Raw genomic sequence first — 22,247 nt, 5'->3', positions numbered from 1 at the left:
TTTACAATAGGAAAAATACATAAATAGACTTCAAAATATTTGTTTTTATTATTATGACTCAAATGTTTTCAGTGAGGCCTGGATACTGAAATCCCACCAGAATACAGAGATCATTATTGATACATGATGCAAAATATCATGATCTGGAAATATACTAAAAGGTTGCTATTTGCTACGGCAGAAACTTTTTTCAATAGCATAACATTAGCCCTTGCATGTTACATAATGATGTGAATATTTATATCTCTGAGTATATCACCAAAGTTTCTCAATCATCGGTACCAAATATTGTTACATAACTAGGAAGTATGTTCACCTAGACATCCACTGACTGAGTTTGTAATAAGAATTAACCTAGGACTTCCGGTGGGCGGAGCCTGACAGGGGGTTGTTATTTTTACCAGCTCTGGAATCTTGGCGTCGTTAAACTGTCTAAATAGCAATTCATCAAGCTGTCTAGCAGTTTATTTACCCTCTCTTCGGGTCTAGAAGAGAGAGGTGAGAAGTTATGCATCGGAAGCCCTCTATCTGACCTTCTCAACCTAAACGCTGGGAGGAAGGGAGAGGGCACCGGCTGTAGCATAGCTGCTCCGAGCCGAGGCTCAGTCTGCCTTTTGTTGCAGAACGAAGGTTTTCGCTCATCCTCAGCACAATGATTTACTATGGACTTCAAGCCGAGCTGAACCAATATCAGTGAACATCTTAATTGTATGTATAAATCCTTAGATCCATTTGCAAAGAATTCCTTCTGCTGATTACTTGTTGAAAGTTCTATAAAAATGGTGCTGAGCTGTGTAGGAGGGGCGTGACTCGGATAGAACTTTTGCAAAGCCTAAAAGTGATTTATTACCAAGAAGTGATTTATTATCAAAACAAATAGCAATTGCTGTATAATTGGACTGCCTGGACTTTTTAACTGACTAAAGAAGATTAAACTTGAGATGGCTTCTAAGCAAAAATTTCCCCCTCCTCCTCCCCCCGCATCGAAAAGTGCCAGAAATTCACCAGCGCCTTCTGCTAAATTACAATCATTACTCCCTTCTACTTCTGCAGGGGACCCCCTGACAAGGGAAATTCTGCAGAAGGAATTAATCGATGCGTTAAAAAATAATGCTGATACGATGGAAGCAAAACTTAAGGAAGAGATAGTTGCTTCTAACAAACAGATGTCTGAAGAACTTATGACATGTAACCAAACAATTAGAGGGGATTTTCTGATGGCTCTGAATTCTCTATCAGGTTATGTGTATGGCATTGAAGAAAAGTTAGAAGATCTTAGTGACTCTAATACGAACTTGGTAATGAAGATGGAGGCGGTCCAGCAAAAGGTCAGCGATGCAGAAAATGAAATCATAATGTTACAGTATAGACAAATGGAATTTGCTTTAAGAATAAGGGGCCTCCCTGAAAATGCACAAGAGAACTTGAAACAGATTCTCTCTGAAGCCTTCGACCTGATGGTGGGAAGGTCAGGAGGGAATCTTGATTGGCAAATCGAAAAGGTTTACCGTGTTAATTCTTGGCAGGCAAGAGAAAAGCATTTACCAAGAGATATAGTGGTTGCTTATTTGTTATATAATAAAAAGGTGGATAAGAATTTTAAAAGTCATATTCTAAAGAATGCCTTACTGCGGGTTGGGAAAAAACATCAATATAAATTAAATGACATGGTAGACTTACAAAAAGGTTAAGGTATTCTGGACAAAAATGCTACACTGAAGAAGGAAGATTTGTCTACTATCCAAGAATGGACATTGAAAATCACAAACTTAGCAGAGATGGCTAAATATTTGCATATCTCAAGGATAATTCAAACGAGAGATATAAACGAGACTGGGAAAAATGGATTGATTATATTCAAAATAAATATGGGTCTAGGAAATTTCAGATAGCTTATGATTAAGATCAGAAATGATACAAATTCTTTATAGTTAGCCTAGCAAGGAGGAGCTAAGCTCAATTCAAAGACGTAATTAACTTTCTACTTTCTCTTTAAGTATATTTTAAACTGTTTGGGAAGTCAGGGTGAGGGAAGGTTGGGGGGGGTTGGGGGGAGGGTGGCAGGGAGTGGAGTTTACTAAGTTGGAGGAGGGGTGTTGGATTTTAAGGTATTATGATTGTACATGTATACTGCTATTTTTTTCTTTTTTATGTATATTGAAATGGAATTATAAATACCATCAACACAAAAGGGAGTTTGCTCAGAAGCTGAAAAGCACCAAGTGAATTAGAGGAAGAGTGGGAAGCAGAGGAGAGAAGAAAGATAGGAAGAGAGGGATAGGAGAGAGGGTGAAGGGGGAAGATGAGGTGTATAAGGAGGAGTGGTAAGGGGAGAGAGGAGAAGGAGAAAGGCAGGGGAAGTAGAGTAGAAAATGATGGAGGGAAGACAGGATGTAGAAAGGGGGAGGAGAGAGGGGGAAGAAAGTGTCGGATAAGGTATAAATATGGTGCATGGAGAGCAGAAGAGCCAATAACTGGGTTTTTCTTTTTTTTTTCCTTTGGTAATTGATGGTAAGATGAATTGATGTAATTACTTAATAATACAACATGATATTGACTATGTAATAGTATACATGTGATTATATGCTATGAAAATGGAAAATAAAAAACTTTCTAGGGGGAAAAAAGAATTAACCTCAAAATCAGATACTTACTAAATAATTTGCCACTAGAAAATGTGTTCAAAAGTATATGCTTCTCTTTTTAACTGTTATCTATTTATAATCTCCAGATGTTTTGAAAGCACTGAAATATGATGGAACATACAGACATGATTTTCTAAGAAAGAAGAGATTTTTTAAAGAATGGAAAACTATCTATCATCCATCTATCTATCTATCTATCTATCTATCTATCTATCTATCTATCTATCTATCCTTCCTTCCTTCCTTCCTTCCTTCCTTCCTTCCTTCCTTCCTTCCTTCCTTCCTTCCTTTACCTTGTATAAAAATAAGGACTGAACACTATAAGTGTTCAGCAAAAATAAAATGGGCAAATATCCAAATCTGATAGACAATCAGATCATCATTTTGTACACACTGTAGAACAACACGTCATAAGAGTTCCTACTCACTAAAATAGGGCTGGGTTAAAAAATAAAAATAGATGCAGTAAAGGAATGTCATAAAGTTTTTTTGTCAGCTGCAAAAATATTTCTTCCTTGGTCATTTTTCTTCCTCCTCCTTTTATAGACAATCTGCTAATGAAAGATGAGAAAACACTTCCATTGCCTCATTTAAACTTTCCTAGTTTTTTTTTTAAAAAACATGACCACTATCTCCCTATTTTTCTTTTTGGGAAAGAGGAGAAGCTAAATTACGGTAAAGGGAGAAAAGGAAATCAAAGGGGGAGGGGGGGAAACAATACACTCTGCAGAGGACAGCTAATCTTTTCCAAGGACATATCCTTATTCATTAAGAGGAAGCATATTTAAAGAAAGGCTTACAATAGCAATTGTGTCATACATTTGGCAGAGCATTTGTTTAATGGAATGGCAACCATCTATCATCTAAATAGAGAAGATTATATTGATTATAAACATTTTCACAACAGACATTTTACCAACCACCGACTGCAATAATCAATCATTTAACTTAATAGGGATTTTATGGAAGAGATAACAACTTGTTTGATAAATCATGAAAGGAATACTCATCATTTCCATCATAAAGCGAGAGGAAAAAAAAACATGGGAGGGATGGTGGAATCCTTGCTTACAGTAATTCCCCCCCCCCCCCAAACATCAGCCTTAAAGACAACACAATGAAAAATAATCTGTACGCAGTAGAAGTTTTAATAAGCCGTTTGGGATTTTGACAAGCAAAGAAAGAAGTTTCTTGTGCCCTCCTTTGCATGGTTGCTGTGGAAACCATTTAGTCTGACAGGCATGAAGGGTTAACTCAGTGGTTTTCAGTGTGGAGATCTCAGAAATCTGGGCATTTTCTTCAATGCTATTCATTACAACCTTTGTAAGTACTTCTATAGAATCCAAGAAGTGTTTTGAGCAGATTTAATATATGTAACCACCTCAAAATTTGGGAAACCATTTATAAAATTATAAATGCAGATGCAGTAGAAAAGTCCTAACTATTCAGTCCATCATTACTAAGTACTCTGATCAGAAAAAATAAGGAGCTGATCAATTAAATGAAATGTGGAAATTAACATTCAATTAGCACAAATAGCTCTTGGAAGTAGCTGCGAACATGGTAAAGTTACATTTTTTCTAAGAAAAATTGTGGGAAAAAACAAAAGATAAAGATAAAAAATGGGACTACTAGTGAAATTACTACTCATGAGGTGAGTGCAAACATTAGATGTATTAATGCCTTGTGCTTGCCTCTACAGATTAGGTTTCTAGGAAGTATCTAGCTTAATTTAACAAATTAAGCATAATCAGCCTTAAGTAGAGAAACTGACTTTTCTGCAGAGTTCAATATAAAATTCAGTATTGTACATTGAGTCCTGGAGAAAAAAAGGAAGTAAGTATAATACCTCCATAAGGTTAAATGTATAATCTACGGCAAGATATAGCCAGCATTTTCTGAACTAAGCAATATTAATTACAAAAAACATCAACTGAATTTATTAAATACTGTATATCATACTTTTAATTAAAAACAGACCCATTAATTGATACAAGGATTCCATTTCATATTGTTGAGTATGTGAATTTATCTATGATTTTAACTACAAATGAAATACAGAACTACTAGCTTATCTCTGAATGCATTTCTCAGCACAATTCCATTTGATAATTCTGAAAGTCATACCTTAAAGTTTTTCTGAGATTCGGGTGTTGGGCTATCCAGATCTATTAGCTTCTTCAACTCTTCTTCAATATTTGATTTAGATGCTCGCTTTGGTGAAGCTCGAAGATCTCTGGCTGATGCACGCAACCGAGTATGTGCCATTTCATTACCATCACTCTGATGTCGCCTTAAAAGAAAAGAAATGCATCTTTACAAAACAAACAAAAATGCTTCTATCATGTCTGTTTTTTTAAGAGAAGGTTTAAATAGAAAGTGACTATTTAGATAGCTGAAAAACTGAGTTTTATTGAGTATTAATAACTATCATTAATAATTTAGTATTAATAAATAAAAAGGATGAATGTTACAACAAATAAGCGCATGACAACAACAGCAACCCTAGCCACATCACCATCAGAAGGCTTTCACAATACCTTCAACGCTTAAGGACACTGAAATGTATCATGGCTACAAGACTTCCTGTGGTTCTCAAAGTCCCCTTTCTGTGGTTTTTGGGAATCCTTGTACCCACAACTGTGAAGAACAATGGACAGTTTCCTGCCATTTTAAGGTGGGGAGCATTTAAATAGTCCTTAAAGGCCATATCATAGAAAAGAGAGGGGAAGAGATCTCAAATTTCCTCAAAACACATCCTTATGCACCTCGATTCACCCGCATAACACCTATCCTCCGCGAGCTGCGCTGGCTGCCTGTCGATCTCCGGATGCGCTTCAAGGTGCTATTAATCACCCATAAAGCCCTACATGGCAGTGGATCTGGATACTTGAGAGACCGCCTTCTGCCAATTACATCCCTGCGACCAATAAGATCCCATAGACTAGGCCTCCTCCGTATCCCATCGGCCAGCCAGTGTCGGCTGGCAACCACAAGGAGGAGGGCCTTCTCAGCAGTAGCCCCGACCCTTTGGAACGAGCTCCCCGTAGAGATTCGTACCCTCTCCACCGTCCAGGCCTTCCGCATAGCCTTGAAGAACTGGCTCGCCCGTCAGGCCTGGGGATAAGGATAGTTGCCCCTCCCGAATGATGAATGTATGTTGCCTACCATTTTATTATATGTTTCTATCTTGATGTCTGTATTCCCCTTTCCCGGTTTTATGTGAGCCGCCCTGAGTCCCCTCAGGGAAAAGGGCAGCCTACAAATTCTAATAAAACTCTAAAAACTCTAAAAAAAAAACTCTTATCTGTATATGGTCCCTTTCACCCTGCAATCTTTGTCTTTCCAATGCTAGAGTGAAAATGTATGATACGCACACATACAAAAGACTACTTTCATCATGTGTCTGGTCCTAGTTTAAGTAATTATTCCTGGAAATCATGGCTTAGACACCATCTGTCTTACTGTGGCTACCTAAAACTAAGCATTGTGCAAAATTGCTCTCTGTGCATATTCTTCCAAGTAGGGAAGAAGTGGTTTGAAGTGGCTCATGCTCACACATAATTGGACATGTTTTGGGAGTTCTGGTCTGTGCACCAAATGAAATGTGCAGATAAAACAAGACTGTTTGATCCAAACAGAAGTGATTTTTGAAGGGTGGGGAAGCCAAAGGCATCAGCAGCTGAGAGGAAGTAGAGAAAGGAAGATGCTGGACAGAAACTGCAGGAGACAGGTAGTGTAATGGAATGTGTAGATGATCTTGAGGAATGAGGAAAAGAGATAATACCTAGGAAACAATCAGACAAGAGAGGCTGGAGCTCCCAGCTCCTAATGGCCAGAGAAAGAAACTTAAGAAGACTCGCCCTAATGTATCAAGCAATGAAAAGTGACAGCAGGAAGTTTGTAGTTTCAGACTTGAAAGATTCTGTTAATATAGGCTTATAATAAAGTAGAATTAGTTCACCTAGTTGTGTTTTCTGGGAGGGCTGAAAGGTAGGTCAGTGGGATATGCTTGGCTGCAATACAGATAGTAACAGGGGTAGTGCCTGAGTGGAGGAGGGAAAATGCCAGGAAAATTGTAGAAAAGGTTTTGCTGGAATGCAACACAATTTACATTGTGAGGAGGAAAGGATAGAGGGGATGATATGCACCATCCGTACTCTATTTATCTGCAGATTTTGTTTTCTCCCAAAATCAGAAGCTGTTAAACTAGATGGATCTCAGTTTTGCCAAACAGTGATCTGAAACATTCTGGCAGAACCACCAGAACACAGTGATTTTCCCCCTCGTTTCAAAATCAAAGGATTTTCATGCACACTTCTACCTAGATGCCTACCTCTATTCCTTTCATCTTACTATGTTTTTTAATAATGATCTATGATTAACTTTTTATCTGTGTGATTAAATGTATGTAAGTTCTTCAGTAACTAATTGGCTCTAAACACAACTGCGTTATTGTGACATAAGACAAGTGCTCTGTATAAAAACTAAAGGGGTAAGTGGGAAAATGTTACTGTAACACATGTAACTCATTTGAATATTTTTAAAGTTACTTGTCAGACATCAATGCTTTGATTTTCTTTGCTTGTCTTACTCTTTGTATTTAATCAAAGGGTTATTAGCATTAAGTAGGGTAGTTCTACTTCATGTTAACAAAAGGGCTTTAAATATCCCATTTGCTATTTCTGATATGGGCCAGGTATAAGATTCTCTCCCTGTAGTTCCAATTGTGTTGTGGTTTGGAGGAAAAAGCAGTTGCATCTCTCCCCCCCCTTTTAATTAATTTATACACAACCTAGAACAAATTAGATTATTTCTAAATCTGTTCCAAGGTCTCTGAATAGAAATAATGAATGGTGCCTACATACCTTTCCTTCCTGGCAATCCAAATCAGGATTTGTAGAGCCCAACTAATAACATTTTAAAACGCTTCTAATTTCACTTAGTTTGGGGGGGGGGGGAATCCTGTGGAAAAGTATTCCTCTTGAGATAATCTGAGATCTTACCTTTTAAAGCTTTTGCATGCTTTATGATTTTAAAATTGGAGGGGGTGGGCATGGGAGAAGAATAATATACATTGACTGTTGTGTTTTAGTATTTTGAGATAATTAAAAAAATGCTTGCCATAAGGAAATGAGTGACTAAAGAGAAGGAACATTTTCTAAGTACATTGAATTAATTAAACAGTTTTAATTCAATGATTTGAGTTGTACTTCAATGAAAAGCAGACAATAAATCTCTTGGGAGGTTTTCTTTTAAAAGCCCTTCAATTGGCTTAAATTGCCACTCCTTTTAACCCTCTTAAAAGTTTTCCATAAGAAAAATACAAAGAGGCCTTTTCACCCATTAAACACCCATTAAAATAGAACCAAAATGATCTTACTTTCTCGAATCCATAAACCCCACAGAGTTTATTGTCCCTTCAGGTTTTTTCCATCCAATCAGGTACTTGCTAGTAGCACCCTGACGTGGGTAGAAAGTTCTAGGACCAGAAGAGGAGGAAGAAGAGGAGAAAGAAGGTGCTAACTGTGGGGAAGTGGCAGAATGAAGCTCTTCTTTAGGTGAACTTCTGGCACTGGTGAAAACAATGGAGCTGGCAGAATGTCGGGAACCCATGGTACTGGGAAAGAAGCATAAGAAAGACAAAACTGTATAATTTTTCATTGCACGCAATTCATTTCAAAATTGCCCTCTGTAACACAGAATACAATTGTTATATGCTTTCCTTTCACGATATTAGAATAAAGGATTCAAACCTATTTAAACTGAAGAATAAAACCTGGCCTTCACTACTACAAACACACCTACTCCTAATCTATTCTTAGAGCCAATCTTAATGAGGAAAGCAAATTATGACTATCTAGCAGCACTAGGTGGAAATTACTTATGTGCAAGATTGACAAATTATGAAATAATTTTTACAGACACACAAATATAGAAAACGTTTTTTCCCCCTGAAGGGCAATTCTAATTATATGTAAACAGACAACAGTGTCATTGGTTGGCAAAAGAATGATACAGATAGTTCTTCATCACATTTACAACTATGATGAAAAAATAACTGTGCAACCAGTCCTTTGATTTATGACCTTCACAGGTTTGTAAAGCAAAGGAAAGTTGAAAGATCACAATCATGGTTGCAGTTTCACTTAGCGACTGCTTCACTTAACAACTGAGTTACTGGTCTCAATTGAAGTCACTACATAAGGACTACTTCTAATTTAAGAAGGATGTCAATTTCACATGAGAAGAAGTCCTAAACTTACCACAGAACTTTCTACTTGCTTTTCTAGTTTGCTGTTGCTGTGCACCTTGCAAAATTAAAAAATTATCCAAAGCAGATTTTGAGGGAAGATGAAAAAGTTAAAAGGGAAGAGAATCGCTCACTTTCACTTATGGTAGATGTTTTATGAAAAGACATATTTCATCCTTTCTTTGGATAAAAGACAATATTTTAAGAGAAACACTAATTATATTATTGGCAGTGATAAAGCAGATGAGACATTTTTCTTTGGAGTAGATAACTTCTAGGAGAGAAGTTGGGTCCAATTGTTGAATTACAGAAGCTTCTTCCAAAATCTATAAAAGTTCTTCATTTCTTTTTATAATACAATAGGGTTCCAACAAAGCAAGGATCAACGCTAAGAGATTTTGTATGCCCATTTTATCATATTGTTTAGCTCTACACACTGAATTTAACAGGCAAGAAACTCCTAACATGTCAAAAAATTATAACAAGATTTTTTTAAAAAAAAACTATTCATGTTTAGTAAAATGTATTAATCCTTCATAAATTCCAGGACTCAACTAATTGTAGAAATATGCCATAATGTTTAAGAATTCATCGTCTGCTTCCCTACAAACCAGCATGGTTTGCGTTAATAAAAGATATATCATCTAACATGCAGATTTCAAATATTTTCTAAAGATAAATACCAGTGGATGACTTAGCTAACATTGTACATTACTCACAATAAATTACTTATTTTCATGTCATGAATTTAGAAACTATCAAATCTAGTATTTTGTTTCCACAAGGGACAAACTATGGTCCATGGAGTCCTCGCAAGCAGAACATAATGCATTAGAACCTTCTTAAGAAGTTGCATACTTCTACATTTTATATCTTGATTATTTTATTGAGTTTTTAATGTAACTCTTCAGGGGGTCTTTTCAATTTGGCAATCAAAACAAGTTATTTGGTAAATAAATAAATAAATAAATAAATAAATAAATAAATAAATTCATTTTAGCTTCTGGCTTCAACATGATACAACCCTAGATAAGTTGGCAATGTTATAGTCTAGCAGGGAATTAGAACTTTCAGGCTGATCCAGTTGAGACAATTTTGGCAGCTGACATGCCTATCACTTACTGAACATCTCATTTTAACTTAATAGTGGGATAGAGATGCTATAGTTTGACCAGAGGAAGAATAAGATTTGGAAATTTCGTGCAGCTAGCACATTTTATAATTTAAAATCATCATTCATTGCCATTATCAGCACATACATTCATTTAGAATACTGATTTTAACATAAAATGAATGACATTAGCAAAGTTCTCCAAGTGTTAGGAAAAGTTGCAAAGTCAGAAATTGTAATTTTGTCACAAGAACTTGAGAAGCAAAGTTCAGCAAATAAAGTTTTTGCAATGCCATCACAGTTTTGCAAGTACAAAGTTTTAAAGGAGATAGGCATAGCCATAAACCAAATTTGACATTGAGACTACTCAGTTTGGTAAGTATACAATTAACACTACTAGTTCTTTCCACTTGTGAGCCAAAACAAAACAAAGGACTTTTACGAAGACCAAGGAATACTTTTATTCTAAAGTACTCTAGAAAAGCTTTAATCTGAAATTAATTAATTTTAATTTTAAATCAGTAACACAATTATTCAGAACAGTTTAGACTCAAGTCTTTATTCATGATATCATGTGCTGTCAGATAGTGTAAACATTAACTATTACTAATGTCTTCTACAATTCCAAGTGTAACAGTTGAATTCCTGTACGTTCAAGCCATTCTGTTCAATCATTTTCCATAAGAGTTCCTAGATAGCCTATCAATAATTCACAAATAATCTATTGCTATTACTATAATCTGAAAAATAAATTGTGATTGCCTGTTGTGCAATATTCCAAATATAACATTATTATTACACACTAATTATGTAGCATCTAATTAATCTAAAAAAAACCCTAAGCACTTCTTCTCAGGTGGAAGGTCACCAAAAATCCCAGAAATGTAGGCTAGATTGAAAAATTAAAAATATTTGAGAAGGCGGCAATGTTGAACCACTTTCATATTAATGCCAAGACCCCTCCATAAAATTTATACTTCAAAGGAAGATTTATTATTATACAATGTTACCACATAAATATATTATTTAGCATATGCATGTATTATTAATATTATTATGGAGATTTATTATAGCCATCCATTCTAAAAGCGGAATATATAAATTTCATACAATGATGTAGACACTTCTGTTTAAGAACTCCTATGATAGATGGAGTGATTCTCCATCCACTAAAAGAAAGAGCAAACATACTTGCATTTTCAAACTCTCTGCACAGCATCTCTTCTTCAAACTGCTCAAGCTGCTAAGTAATGTCTATAGTTATTTTCTAAAAGCAGCTAGAAATATATAGAAAGAGCCTTCAGATGTATAATTTTTTTAAAAGATTACCTTGCATGGGAACCAGCATCACTGAGGCTAAAAGCACTGTTTTCTCTTGTTAAAGGATTGGAGGATGGTTGACTTTTGTTATGGATATCCAAGCTCAGTGAAGATTCTGTTTTTCTGTCCATCATGTGGCTGTCTTTCTCTAAAGTCCGATCTGCAATGGAGACCACTTCACTGGAACTGTGCCAAAGTGATGCCACTTTTTCTTTTATAAGTCCTGATCGGGGCGATGTTGCCGAGTTTCCCAGAGAGGCTGAATTACTGTGGCTGGGACCGTATGAAGTGGTATCGATGCCACTATCAGCAGAAGTGCCTTGAAGGTAGTTGTAACTATTCAGCTCTGATTCAGTCCTATCTCCACTGTCATACCACTTCTCATCACTATGAACACTGGAAGCATTGCTGGACAGTGTATTACTGCTCGAGTGGCTGGAATAGTGGCTGTCGGACTATATATAGACACACACAAGATTTTGAATTAAATTCAACATTTTGGAATGAAATCATATAAAGTGGGATGACCTGCTCATTATTGAAATTATACAGTAAAGGAAAATACACAAACCATCTACAAACATAAAATGAGAAACGTTCCCTTCTACATACCACTAGAGAAGAATCAACCTGTAACATCCCTTAAAAGACAACAATGAAAGATCTCTAAAAGTGTTTAATTAAATTTATCACCATGCAAATTTAATATATTCTTTAAATGTGTTACTTTTCATAACATGCTTAAAAAGTACAAAATGGTTAAATATTAGAAAAAAAGATTTCATGAATATTTTATATACAGGTAGTCCTCGACTTACAACAGTTCATTCAGTGAGAGTTTGAAGTTACAACGACACTGAAAAAAGTGACTTTTGACTGTTTTACACACTTACGACCATTGCATCTCCATGGTCATGTGATCAAAATTCAGACACTTGGCAACTACTCATATCTGTGACAGTTGTAGTGTCTTGGGCTCACCTTCTGCAACCTTCTGATAAGCAGAATCAATGGAAACCAGATTCACTTAACAATGGTGTTACTAATTTAACAACTACAGTGATTCACTTAATAGCTGTGGTGAGAAAGATTGTAAAATGGGGCAAAATTCATGTAATAATTGTCTGACTTGAGTAACAGAAATTTTGGGTTCAATTGTGATCGTAAATTGAGGACTACCTGTAATCCCAATGTATAAATCTAGAATTTACTCTGGCCACTTACAAATCTGCATAGATGTCAAACTATCTCCCCATAGCTTAAAGAGTTGCAATATTATAACTCTAAGCAGCCTTCTTGATGTTTCTCGAATTATGACTGTCTTGCTTAGCAAAGGTATTACCAATCACAATTAGGGTCATCAAGCAAAGGATTAGTTATATTAATAGAGAACTAAGGATCGATATAAGAATTATTTTCCTGTAAAAATGTTGATAGATCCTACAAATTTATTTTTTTTCTGAAAAGAAAATTTGCAGATCATAGTACATGTCATATTACAGTTTGAAGCTAAACTCTGCCTGAGTTGGCAGGGAAGTATTTTCATTAGTGTATGAGATTATTATAAATTGGCTGCGTATTTTTTCTCTGAGAAGCAACCATAATTTGGGCAAAGCACAAATTTTCAAGAGACGTTTTATCTTTCAATAACTTTAATTAAGACATCTTGAATAAAAATGGAAGATGAACTTACATGGCCCTGCTTATTTGGAGATAGGTGAACTACTGGATCTTGTCTCATCAGTCTTCCTGTTGGACTTTCTCTGAAGGATGGCAGCACTTTGGACATTGCAGGCAGATGGCATGTTGCTTCTGTAATATAACATACAATAAGGGTGTTTTCATTCAGGAGACTTACAAAATCTATTGCCTGGAATTCTTTAAAAATGGGAATCTGTCGCCAGTCTATAAGAACCAGAAGCAGAATACAACATCTGTTTTCTACCGTTGCTGACTTAAAGTTGAAGAATAAAATCTTTGCTATTATCAGGCTGTATCTATTTAGTGTTTTTCCACTTGTGGATCATTTGTCCCTATCAGAAGCTTGTTTTAATGGAATAGCAAGGTAGGGGATTTTCAGCATTTTTTTTTTTGGCAACCTTTTTACTTTCCACTTTATACATTTTAATAAAAGAGGCAGAATAAGAAATCAAGAGGGGACAGGAAAGTTGCCCAAAATGGAGTCTTGTCTGAATCTACTATTCAATAAAATATGCTTCTGTTAGCAAGATTGCCTGTTTATGTCAGCTGAATATAACTCACAATTATAAGAATACAGTTATTTAGGTTTGTATAAAATGATACTTGTCTAATAACAAAAAACCCTATTGTAAGAGAGGCTAATATTGGTAATATTATCCTTAGAGGTAATATTAGAGGTAATATTGTACTCAGTCCTTTTTTCACCAAATTGCTTATCTCCTTTATTTTTTAATTAAAAATATTTGAAAGTTGTACTTTTATAACAGAACTTTATGGTAGTTAATGTTGAAAACTACAACATATAATATATGAACTGCAAAATCACACATTTATCATCACCACAATAAAAAATGAAAAAGCAAATGTGCTTAAAATAGTTTCTTCAAATGGAAACTACAGATATGTATAATCCACAGTTTTTTTCCCTTACTAAGTAGATCACGGAGGGAGATGAGGAATAACTAGATGGATTTAATATGAATAGAACAAAGTATACATTTTGAAACTCAATACTGTATTTTAATTTCAAAATTCTTCCCAGCCCCTAAGTGATAACTAAATATTTCACTACATCCTAAATTCTCCTCAAGAACATAGTAGCTATCTACTGTAAGTATAAACATAATTAAAGCAGTTTCAGTTTCTTTCATTACGCCATTTTCTATCACTCAGTTTGTCCAGGACAAAGGATTACTTTCAAGATTATTGTCAAACAAGATAGGACAGAAAAAATGTTTGTTTACCTGAGAAAACTATACTTTAATATCTTTTTGCTTTTCAATGTAGCATTTCATAAAAGGTTTGCTTTTCGAGGTAAAATTGTTATCAGAATGTTTATTTTCCCATCATTTGGTCTTCTAAATAGTTAAAGAAACTGAGCTTGACCTGTGCCAATTTCTACTCCGCAAATCTGTTTCCAAATTTCTTTGGTGTTTTTTAGTCAAGTATCCAATATAGCAATAGCACTTAGAATTGTATACCACTTCATAGTGCTTTACGGTCCTCTCTAAAAGGTTTACAGCATCAGCATATTGTCCCCAACAATTAAGACTAAATGATGATACAAAACTCTTCTAGAAATATTGTTTTCTTCCATTATACAGCCCACCTGCGACCAATTGGATCTCATAGACTAGGCCTCCTCCGAGTTCCATCTGCCAGTCAGTGCCGGCTGGCAACTACAAGGAGGAGAGCCTTCTCAGTAGTAGCTCCGACCCTTTGGAACGATCTCCCCGTGGAGATTCGTACCCTCACCACCGTCCAGGCCTTCCGCACAGCCCTTAAGACCTGGCTAGCCCGTCAGGCCTGGGGACAAAGATAATTGCCCACACCCGAATAATGAATGAATGTTGCTCATTATTTTATTCTATGTTTTGTATGTGTTATTGTTTGTATATCCCTCCCTTGATTTTATGTAAGCCGCCCTGAGTCCCCTCAGGGAAAAGGGCGGCCTATAAGTGTTAATAAAACCCTAAAACCCTAAAACCCTAAAACCCTAAACCAAGGAGCCATGCTCTTATCTTGGCTTAGTTGGCTTCTTTGCTAAAGCATTGTCACAACGCACTACGGATGTAATAGAAGGATATTAAATTGCTATCATTTCAAAAATCTTAGTGGTATGTAATGTAATAGATTCAAGCACAAAAATTATAGAACCAGGCCTGGATGCTGAAAACTCCATACAAAGACTCAACAATAAATATCAGTTGAATGCTGAGGATTTGCATGGCTGAGAACATTTCTTTCAGTTAAAATCTTAACTAATTACATACTCATTAGTAGGAAAAAATATCTTGACTAAATACAAATTTCACTGCATTTTTACATTATTGTCAGCATATCAAACAATTATCTGAACACCCCTTTCTGTCAGAAAGGAGCACAATGAAAATTAAAATAAGCTGATGAACCAGATGCTATATTTGGAACAAAGTACATGGGCTAAAACAAATAAGCATGAATAAAGCCAAGTATGTCTATAATACAACTATCCGTGAAAGCACTCCAGGGACTGGACTATTATGATGTATCTATTCCCTACAAACATTTTAGTTCTAATAAATAAGTGCCATCCAATGTTGCATACATGTTATGATAATTCATTCTGATTAATACAAACAAAAAAGATAAATGTTTATTGCATAGGAATGGATTGCCAATGTCACCTTGGGGTACCAGAAACAGAATATATGCAAGAAAGAAATACTCACCCATCTGATCAACAATACTATCCTCACTTCTCTGCCAACTTGGGGTGGATTTGCCACTGCCACTGGTATCTGTGTTCTGTCTATCAATGGAGGCAGGAGATCTTCTACTCATTCCAAATCTGTGTAAAGGAATCTCAATTATTCCACTCTGCATATGGGATATCATTCAAAGATGTTTTGTAAGTATTGGATTATAATCAGTTCAACCATTCCAAAATGGTTAGTTACAGTCAATTGTATCATTGATTTGCAAAAATCATATACTACCCTAAGGTTCATACCTTCAGCAAGAGTTATTAGCCACTAGACAGAGGACAAAAGTTAGATGACAGAGAAGTAGACTAAAGACAAAGCTAACAGTAAAGAATTTGTTGGTCAGATGGCAGGGATTAAACAAGGTGGTATCAATGACTTGGTTACTTGAACAGACTTAGGAAAAGAAGAATGCTACTCGACTCAACAATGGTCATGAGAGTCATAGGCCCTTCCTACCATTCAGTAACAACAACCATTATTCCAGGTCACAGTGCCTTGATCTGGAGGCAACATGCAACTATTATGACTAGTAGCTATTCAATCTTATCCTCAATTTGTCTGTCCATAAGAACATAAATTGCTAAGTTGAAATTTATTATTTTTTAATGCAAAGAAGGGTTTTTTGGTGGGAGGAGGTAGTGTCTCTGCTATCTTATCTCTCTTATTTTGTTATCATTTAGCTTTAGACGCTAATGATGTGAGAGGGAAAAAACTTCTTTAACCAGTTCTTCCGCACAATGCTATCTTGTCCTTATTGTACTAACCATTTCTCCTAATAAAAAAGCCCCAGGATTGTAACCTTTTCTTATGAAGAAATTATTTCAGATTCTTAATTATTTCTGTTAGCCTTTTGAAGGATAACAAGATTTTAAGACACTGAATATAATATTCAAGTACAAGGATACCATATACTTGTACAGTAAAATTTTGATGCTGACAGGTTGTTAGAAACCTGTTGCTTCTGAATAATTATATAGGTAGGAATTTAACTGCATAAGTCAAGAACATTATGACTTTTTTTCAGTCACAGTAGCTGTTGTATATGCTCACTTTCCTATTTTTTAAGAGGCTGCCATTCATAATTAATACAACATTTTGTTACCCACTACACTTCTAATCTGCCCAGTAACACAATATGGGAACAACTGCTTTTGGTTTAAACTGGTTTCTTATATTCAGTTGCATTCTCTGAGCTTAATCAAGAGTATGACAGAAGCCAAGAATGAAGATATGTAACACTGCCAGTTACATCTGCAACATCTGAAGAGGGAGATGACAAGAAGATGAATGATTATGTTATAGCAAAATAACTAGACAAGTTGAGATTTGGGCAAACGCACTGATACGATTGTCCTGAACTTATCTTTTTTTGTGTCAGTGTGAATACATTCAGCACAAGCAGAGAAACATTCTTAAACAAGTTTTAATGTGGAATGTTTTATTTAACTTTTTAGCAAAGAACTGATATTATAGTTTTTCAAGATGCTACCTCAGATGTGGCAATACAAGAAACTATGAAATCAAGGCACCAGAATACTAGCCTTTAACTTAACTATTTTTTGTGTTTGAGGAACAGAGAGGCCATGACCTGAGTAGCACTTGTTATAGGACCAAGTATCCTTATTTTTTTTTCTCTTCAGATTCTCAAATGAAAACAACTGAAGAGCAAATTAAAAGAAGAATAAGATCTAAGCATAAAGCAATATGAGACCTACCCTTCAGGCATAGATTTTTGCCTGTAGGTCCCTCCACCAGAGCCAGTTTCACTTGAGGATGATAAATTGCTTGGAGAGTTACGACACTGTTGTGATCTTGCTAATGCCATGGAGGACACCGTGACGTAGACATCAGAACCAGGAGATAATCTGTTCCAATACAGACAATTCCAAATTTTGCATTATTAAACGATCATCAAAAAGGTACCATTTTATGTGAACTGCCACATCAGCAGCATCAATTCATCACAACAATAAAAAGTAAAACCAGCTGTAGAACACTATCCACTTTCTTTTATAAATCTATTCCCTATGAAGTAGGCTGCAGGAACACAGGGGAAAAATGCTTCCAAGGATTCCAGAAATAAACTTGCTGAATTGATTTTTGCATGCAAGAATATGAAAATAGAACCTGTTTTAACCAGATTTCAAATAAACAAGGGATTTATAACACTTTTTTTTTTAAAAAAGTGTTTTAATTGAGGTATTTGATAAAAGAACATACAATATTGGCATTTCAAAGTTTATTATAAAGCTAAGAAATGACTTAATAATTACTAGATTACTTATTAATTTTGTCAGAGTATGCAGAGTGTGACTACTTTTGTGAGACAACCCAGTAGCAAAATAGAGTACACAGAGGTTTTGTCTTTGAAACAGTGGTTTATCTATAGACACACAGACACACACACACACGCACAATAGGTAAAACCAGGTAATCAATCAATCTTCAACAATAACACAAGCATGCACTGTGAGAGAAACTGTCCTCACAGGGCCTCTCTTATATAGACAGCCTCTTAAAGTGATAACCCTGCTGACTCATTCTCATTGCATCATCTCGGTTTATAGCCTTACTGCAGTTGGTCAGCTATTAATTCATTGCCTTAATATATTTAACATCTGGTCGTTATATTTTTAAAGCAACTCAAGGCAGTGAACATACCTAATATTCCTTCTTCCTCTTATCCCTACAACAACCACCCTGTGAGAAGAATTGAGTGGACATTAACTGTCCCAAAGTCACCCAGCCAGATTTTATGCCTAAGGCAGAATTAAAACTAACAGCCTCTTGGTTTCTATCCTTGTGCCTTAGCCATTGTATTCAAAGCATTTGTTAAAAATGCATGCAATGCAGCATAATCAATAGACTTATTTATACTCTGAGCATTCCTGAACTATTATCCCCTTAAAGAAACCCCACTTCTATTTTTGACTTGCACATTCAATGTTTTTATTTATAAAAGTGATCAAAGCAAAGCAAGCAAACAAAAACAAAAAAATCCTTGAAAATTTTGCAACCCTGAAGAAGTCTGACAAGCAAGCAAAATCTATGGCTACATCTATAATCTAAACCATCTTTCTCCACATTCAATAAATATCCAGAAAAAAACTGCAGCTTCTAAATTTGCATGGTTGAGAATCTGTGAATATTTTAACTCAAATCAGTAAAAAGAGGATGTACATTTTGGAGAGTTCCATAAAAGAGGCAGCAGAGTAATACATTACCCAAATGTCAACGCTACCTTCACCACAAGGGCAGAGTTTCTGTTCTTTGGGTACATTATGTTATTTCATAAGCTAAGAAAATTATGCCTACAACCGCACGAGACAGATTAGAGTCCAGCTTGGAAAGCAACGTTCCAAATGTTGAAGCTGATTTTAGAAAAAGCCATGGAATTTGAGAAATTATTTCTGATGCACATTAAATAATTGAAAAAGCCAAAAAATATCATATATGTACTTCGTTGATTATAGGAAGGCCTTTGATTGTGTGGATCATATCAGGTAGCAGAATGTGCTTAAAATATGAGAATGCCAAAACATCTCCTCATGCAAAACTTATATAAAGGTCAGAAAGTCAAAATTTAGAACATGGATAGAACATGGTGAAACAGTCTTCTGATCAGCAAAAAAGTGAGGAAAGGCTGCACACTATCCCCATATTTATTCAAAGTATATATTGAATAAGTGCTGAGGGAAGGTAGATTAGATGATGAAGAATGTGGTTTTAATACTGGAGGAAGAAACAACAATTATCTATGCTTTCTATACTATTCTGATAGTTGAGAATGCACATGTTCTGGAAGCTCTAATAATGAAAATCAAGGAGCAGTGAAAAAATGTAACTAAGTTTAAATATGAAGATCAAACTAATGACAACAGCAACCAGGCTTAGAACTGGCCATAATGATACTGAAGTGATAGGTACCTTCTGCTTTTTAGAATTGACTCTCAACAGGAAAAGAAACAGAAGTCAAGTAATACACTAGAGTAGCACTTGTTAGGATAACAAATGTGGTATTGGAAAAGATATTTAGATTCTTAGATATGTCTTAATCAGAAAAGATCAGAGTGCTACAAGTCATGGTTTTCCCCATGATAATCTATGGAAGAGAAAGTTGAACTGTGAAGAAGCAGCATAGGAAGAACTTGGTTCCTTTTGAACTTTGGTGTTGGAGAAGACTCCTGAGAATACTATGGCAGGAATTTAAACAAATGGATCTCAAATAAGTCAATCCAGAACTCCTACTCAAGACTCAAATGACCCTGCCAAATTACACTCTGGAAACATGATATGCAAACATCTAGCTTTCTGGAAAAGTTTATAGTTCTGGGAAAAGTAGAATGAAAGAAAAGGGCTGTTAGTTGCAAGGTGGATGGATTCAGTTACAGTGATGAAAGGTATGTCTTTGACAGACTTGAGAGAGAAGATAGAATGGAACAGAACAGAATAGAAAACTTTATTTGGCCAAACAGAATAGAAAACTTTATTTGGCCAAATATGATTAGACACACAAGGAATATGTCTCTGGTGCAGAAGCTTTCAGTGTAAATGCAAACTAACAGAGTAATAATAATTTTGTATAATTTTGTTTGGGGATAGAATCCTCATGAAAAAAAATATATCTACATGGTTCTAAGAGTTGACACTTACTTGATGGCTCATGATCATACAATCATCCTTTTATTTATTAAATATATTTCTGTACCACTTATTAATACAAAAATTATTACCATATAATGATAAAAATAAACACTATGTAAAAAATATTTAAAAACTAGTGGTAGGAAAACAAAAGATTACAAATCATTCAAGGACGCCCAACGTAAGTGATAACACTTTAGTAGGTGCTGAAATAAATTGTGATATTTCTCATGTACACTATTGGCATTTTGTGATTTTTCTTTCCTCCTGTTATTGAAGTTCTACTCCATATCCTTGGTCTATATAGTATCATGCTTTTAATGTTAAGTATTTCTTTGTCTGAGAAGGATCCTTAAGGATTCTTAATCCGTAAGAAATCTTCATGCACATTAAAATAAGAAATATCATTTTCCATACCAGCATAATATAGCAGATAGAGAGGAAGCGTGTGTGTGTGTGTGTGTGTTATTTGTAATAGGAAGGAGCACCACTCTCCAGTACACATCAAGGATGATCACAGGTCACTTGTGTAACTATATGCAGATAGAAAGTCAGTAAATGTATTTATTTATTTAAATTTCTATTACCACCCTTCTCACAACAGTGGCTTTTTTTGGGGGGGGGGGGGTGTTGCAGAGAGAAAGATTAAAACCAAGACCTAAAAACAATAATCTAGGATAGCTAGGATAAGCAACGCATCCCAATTGTAAAACTAGATCAATAGCAGAATTTGCCTAACATTCTGGCCCCAGTAGCAGCAACATTATGATACCTATCCTAACCAATTAGTGTAGATACTGTATACATCAACAAAAATTGTCTCTTGCACCCATACAAACAGAAATATGGTGAATACTTGATTGCAACGGTATTCAAAGGCATTAGAAAATATAATGCCTTGTAGTTTAAAGAAGTATTTTATAGCTTTATAGTGTTACTGTTAAAATGTACAACCAACCCATATACTTACGAGGGTCTCCAACCCCGGGCCATGGACTGGTAGAGGCCTGTGGCCTGTTAGAAACCAGGCCACACAACTGGAAGTAAGCAGCAGATGAGCTAGTGAAACCGAAACCATTCCCTCTCCACACCTAGTCTGTGGAAAAACTGTATTCCATGAAACTGGTCCTTGGTGTCAAAAATATCCGGGACTACTGCACTTACAATAGGTGCCCTCTGGAAGTTGTGTTCAGGTTCGCCTTCATACAAACCAGTCCAATCATCTACAGGATAAATTATATCACTAATGCTATTTGTTTAAATCAAATACAGTGTATTAGAAAAAGATTGTATGGCAGATACTGTTTGACTAAGAGAGTAAAATAGGGTATGTAATCCCTATGACCAAAATGGTATAACATTAACAATTTGTAAAGATAATCCAAGCAACAACATCCTTTTAATTAGGGTTGGTTAAAGTTATTTAAAATGGTTCATTTTATTTTCTTCTGGCAAATTCTCTTAATGATTTTGTGTAAATACCAATATGGAAGTGAGCCCTGATACAATACTGGGTGGTTTCAGAAAGCAAATAGCTGCTATTAAATCAGCTAATACAGATAGGAAAACTTAACTTTAAAAAAATGTTTAAATGCTACCTTAAGCACAACAAATAAATAAATAGACCAAATGCAACTGGTATCTCCTGATGTATTGAGTAATTTTGTTCAAATCGGTACTTAAGCCATGGATAAGTCACTGGAGATTTAGTCCCAAATATTTTCCTTACAATATTAGCTGCAAAGGAATGAATTCTGACTGTGTGTTGAGGCAAGGTTACAATTTCAGCAATTGTGAGATTCAATAAATGGAAACGAATAAGCTTA

General features: G+C 35.4%; 1 protein-coding gene across 4 annotated transcripts in view; it reads right to left on the bottom strand.

Moving 5' to 3' along the window:
• Window positions 1-22,247, bottom strand: part of SIPA1L1 (signal induced proliferation associated 1 like 1) — a 155,989-nt gene that overhangs the window by 9,943 nt on the left and 123,799 nt on the right. For 3 of the 4 annotated variants that reach the window (XM_032228310.1, XM_032228319.1, XM_032228327.1), the window contains 6 exons: window positions 17,493-17,642; window positions 15,742-15,860; window positions 13,023-13,141; window positions 11,339-11,784; window positions 8,029-8,265; window positions 4,773-4,938 (listed from right to left, as the gene is read on the bottom strand). In XM_032228310.1, the coding sequence (XP_032084201.1) occupies window positions 4,773-4,938; window positions 8,029-8,265; window positions 11,339-11,784; window positions 13,023-13,141; window positions 15,742-15,860; window positions 17,493-17,642 (1,237 nt within the window). The remainder of the gene's footprint in view (window positions 1-4,772; window positions 4,939-8,028; window positions 8,266-11,338; window positions 11,785-13,022; window positions 13,142-15,741; window positions 15,861-17,492; window positions 17,643-22,247) is intronic. The other variant, XM_032228336.1, reaches the window with a different exon arrangement.

Source organism: Thamnophis elegans, chromosome 1, assembly GCF_009769535.1.
Source record: "Thamnophis elegans isolate rThaEle1 chromosome 1, rThaEle1.pri, whole genome shotgun sequence".
Taxonomy (NCBI): domain Eukaryota; kingdom Metazoa; phylum Chordata; class Lepidosauria; order Squamata; family Colubridae; genus Thamnophis; species Thamnophis elegans.
Note: the sequence above shows the minus strand (reverse complement) of the source record. Positions and strands in the feature narration are given on the sequence as shown.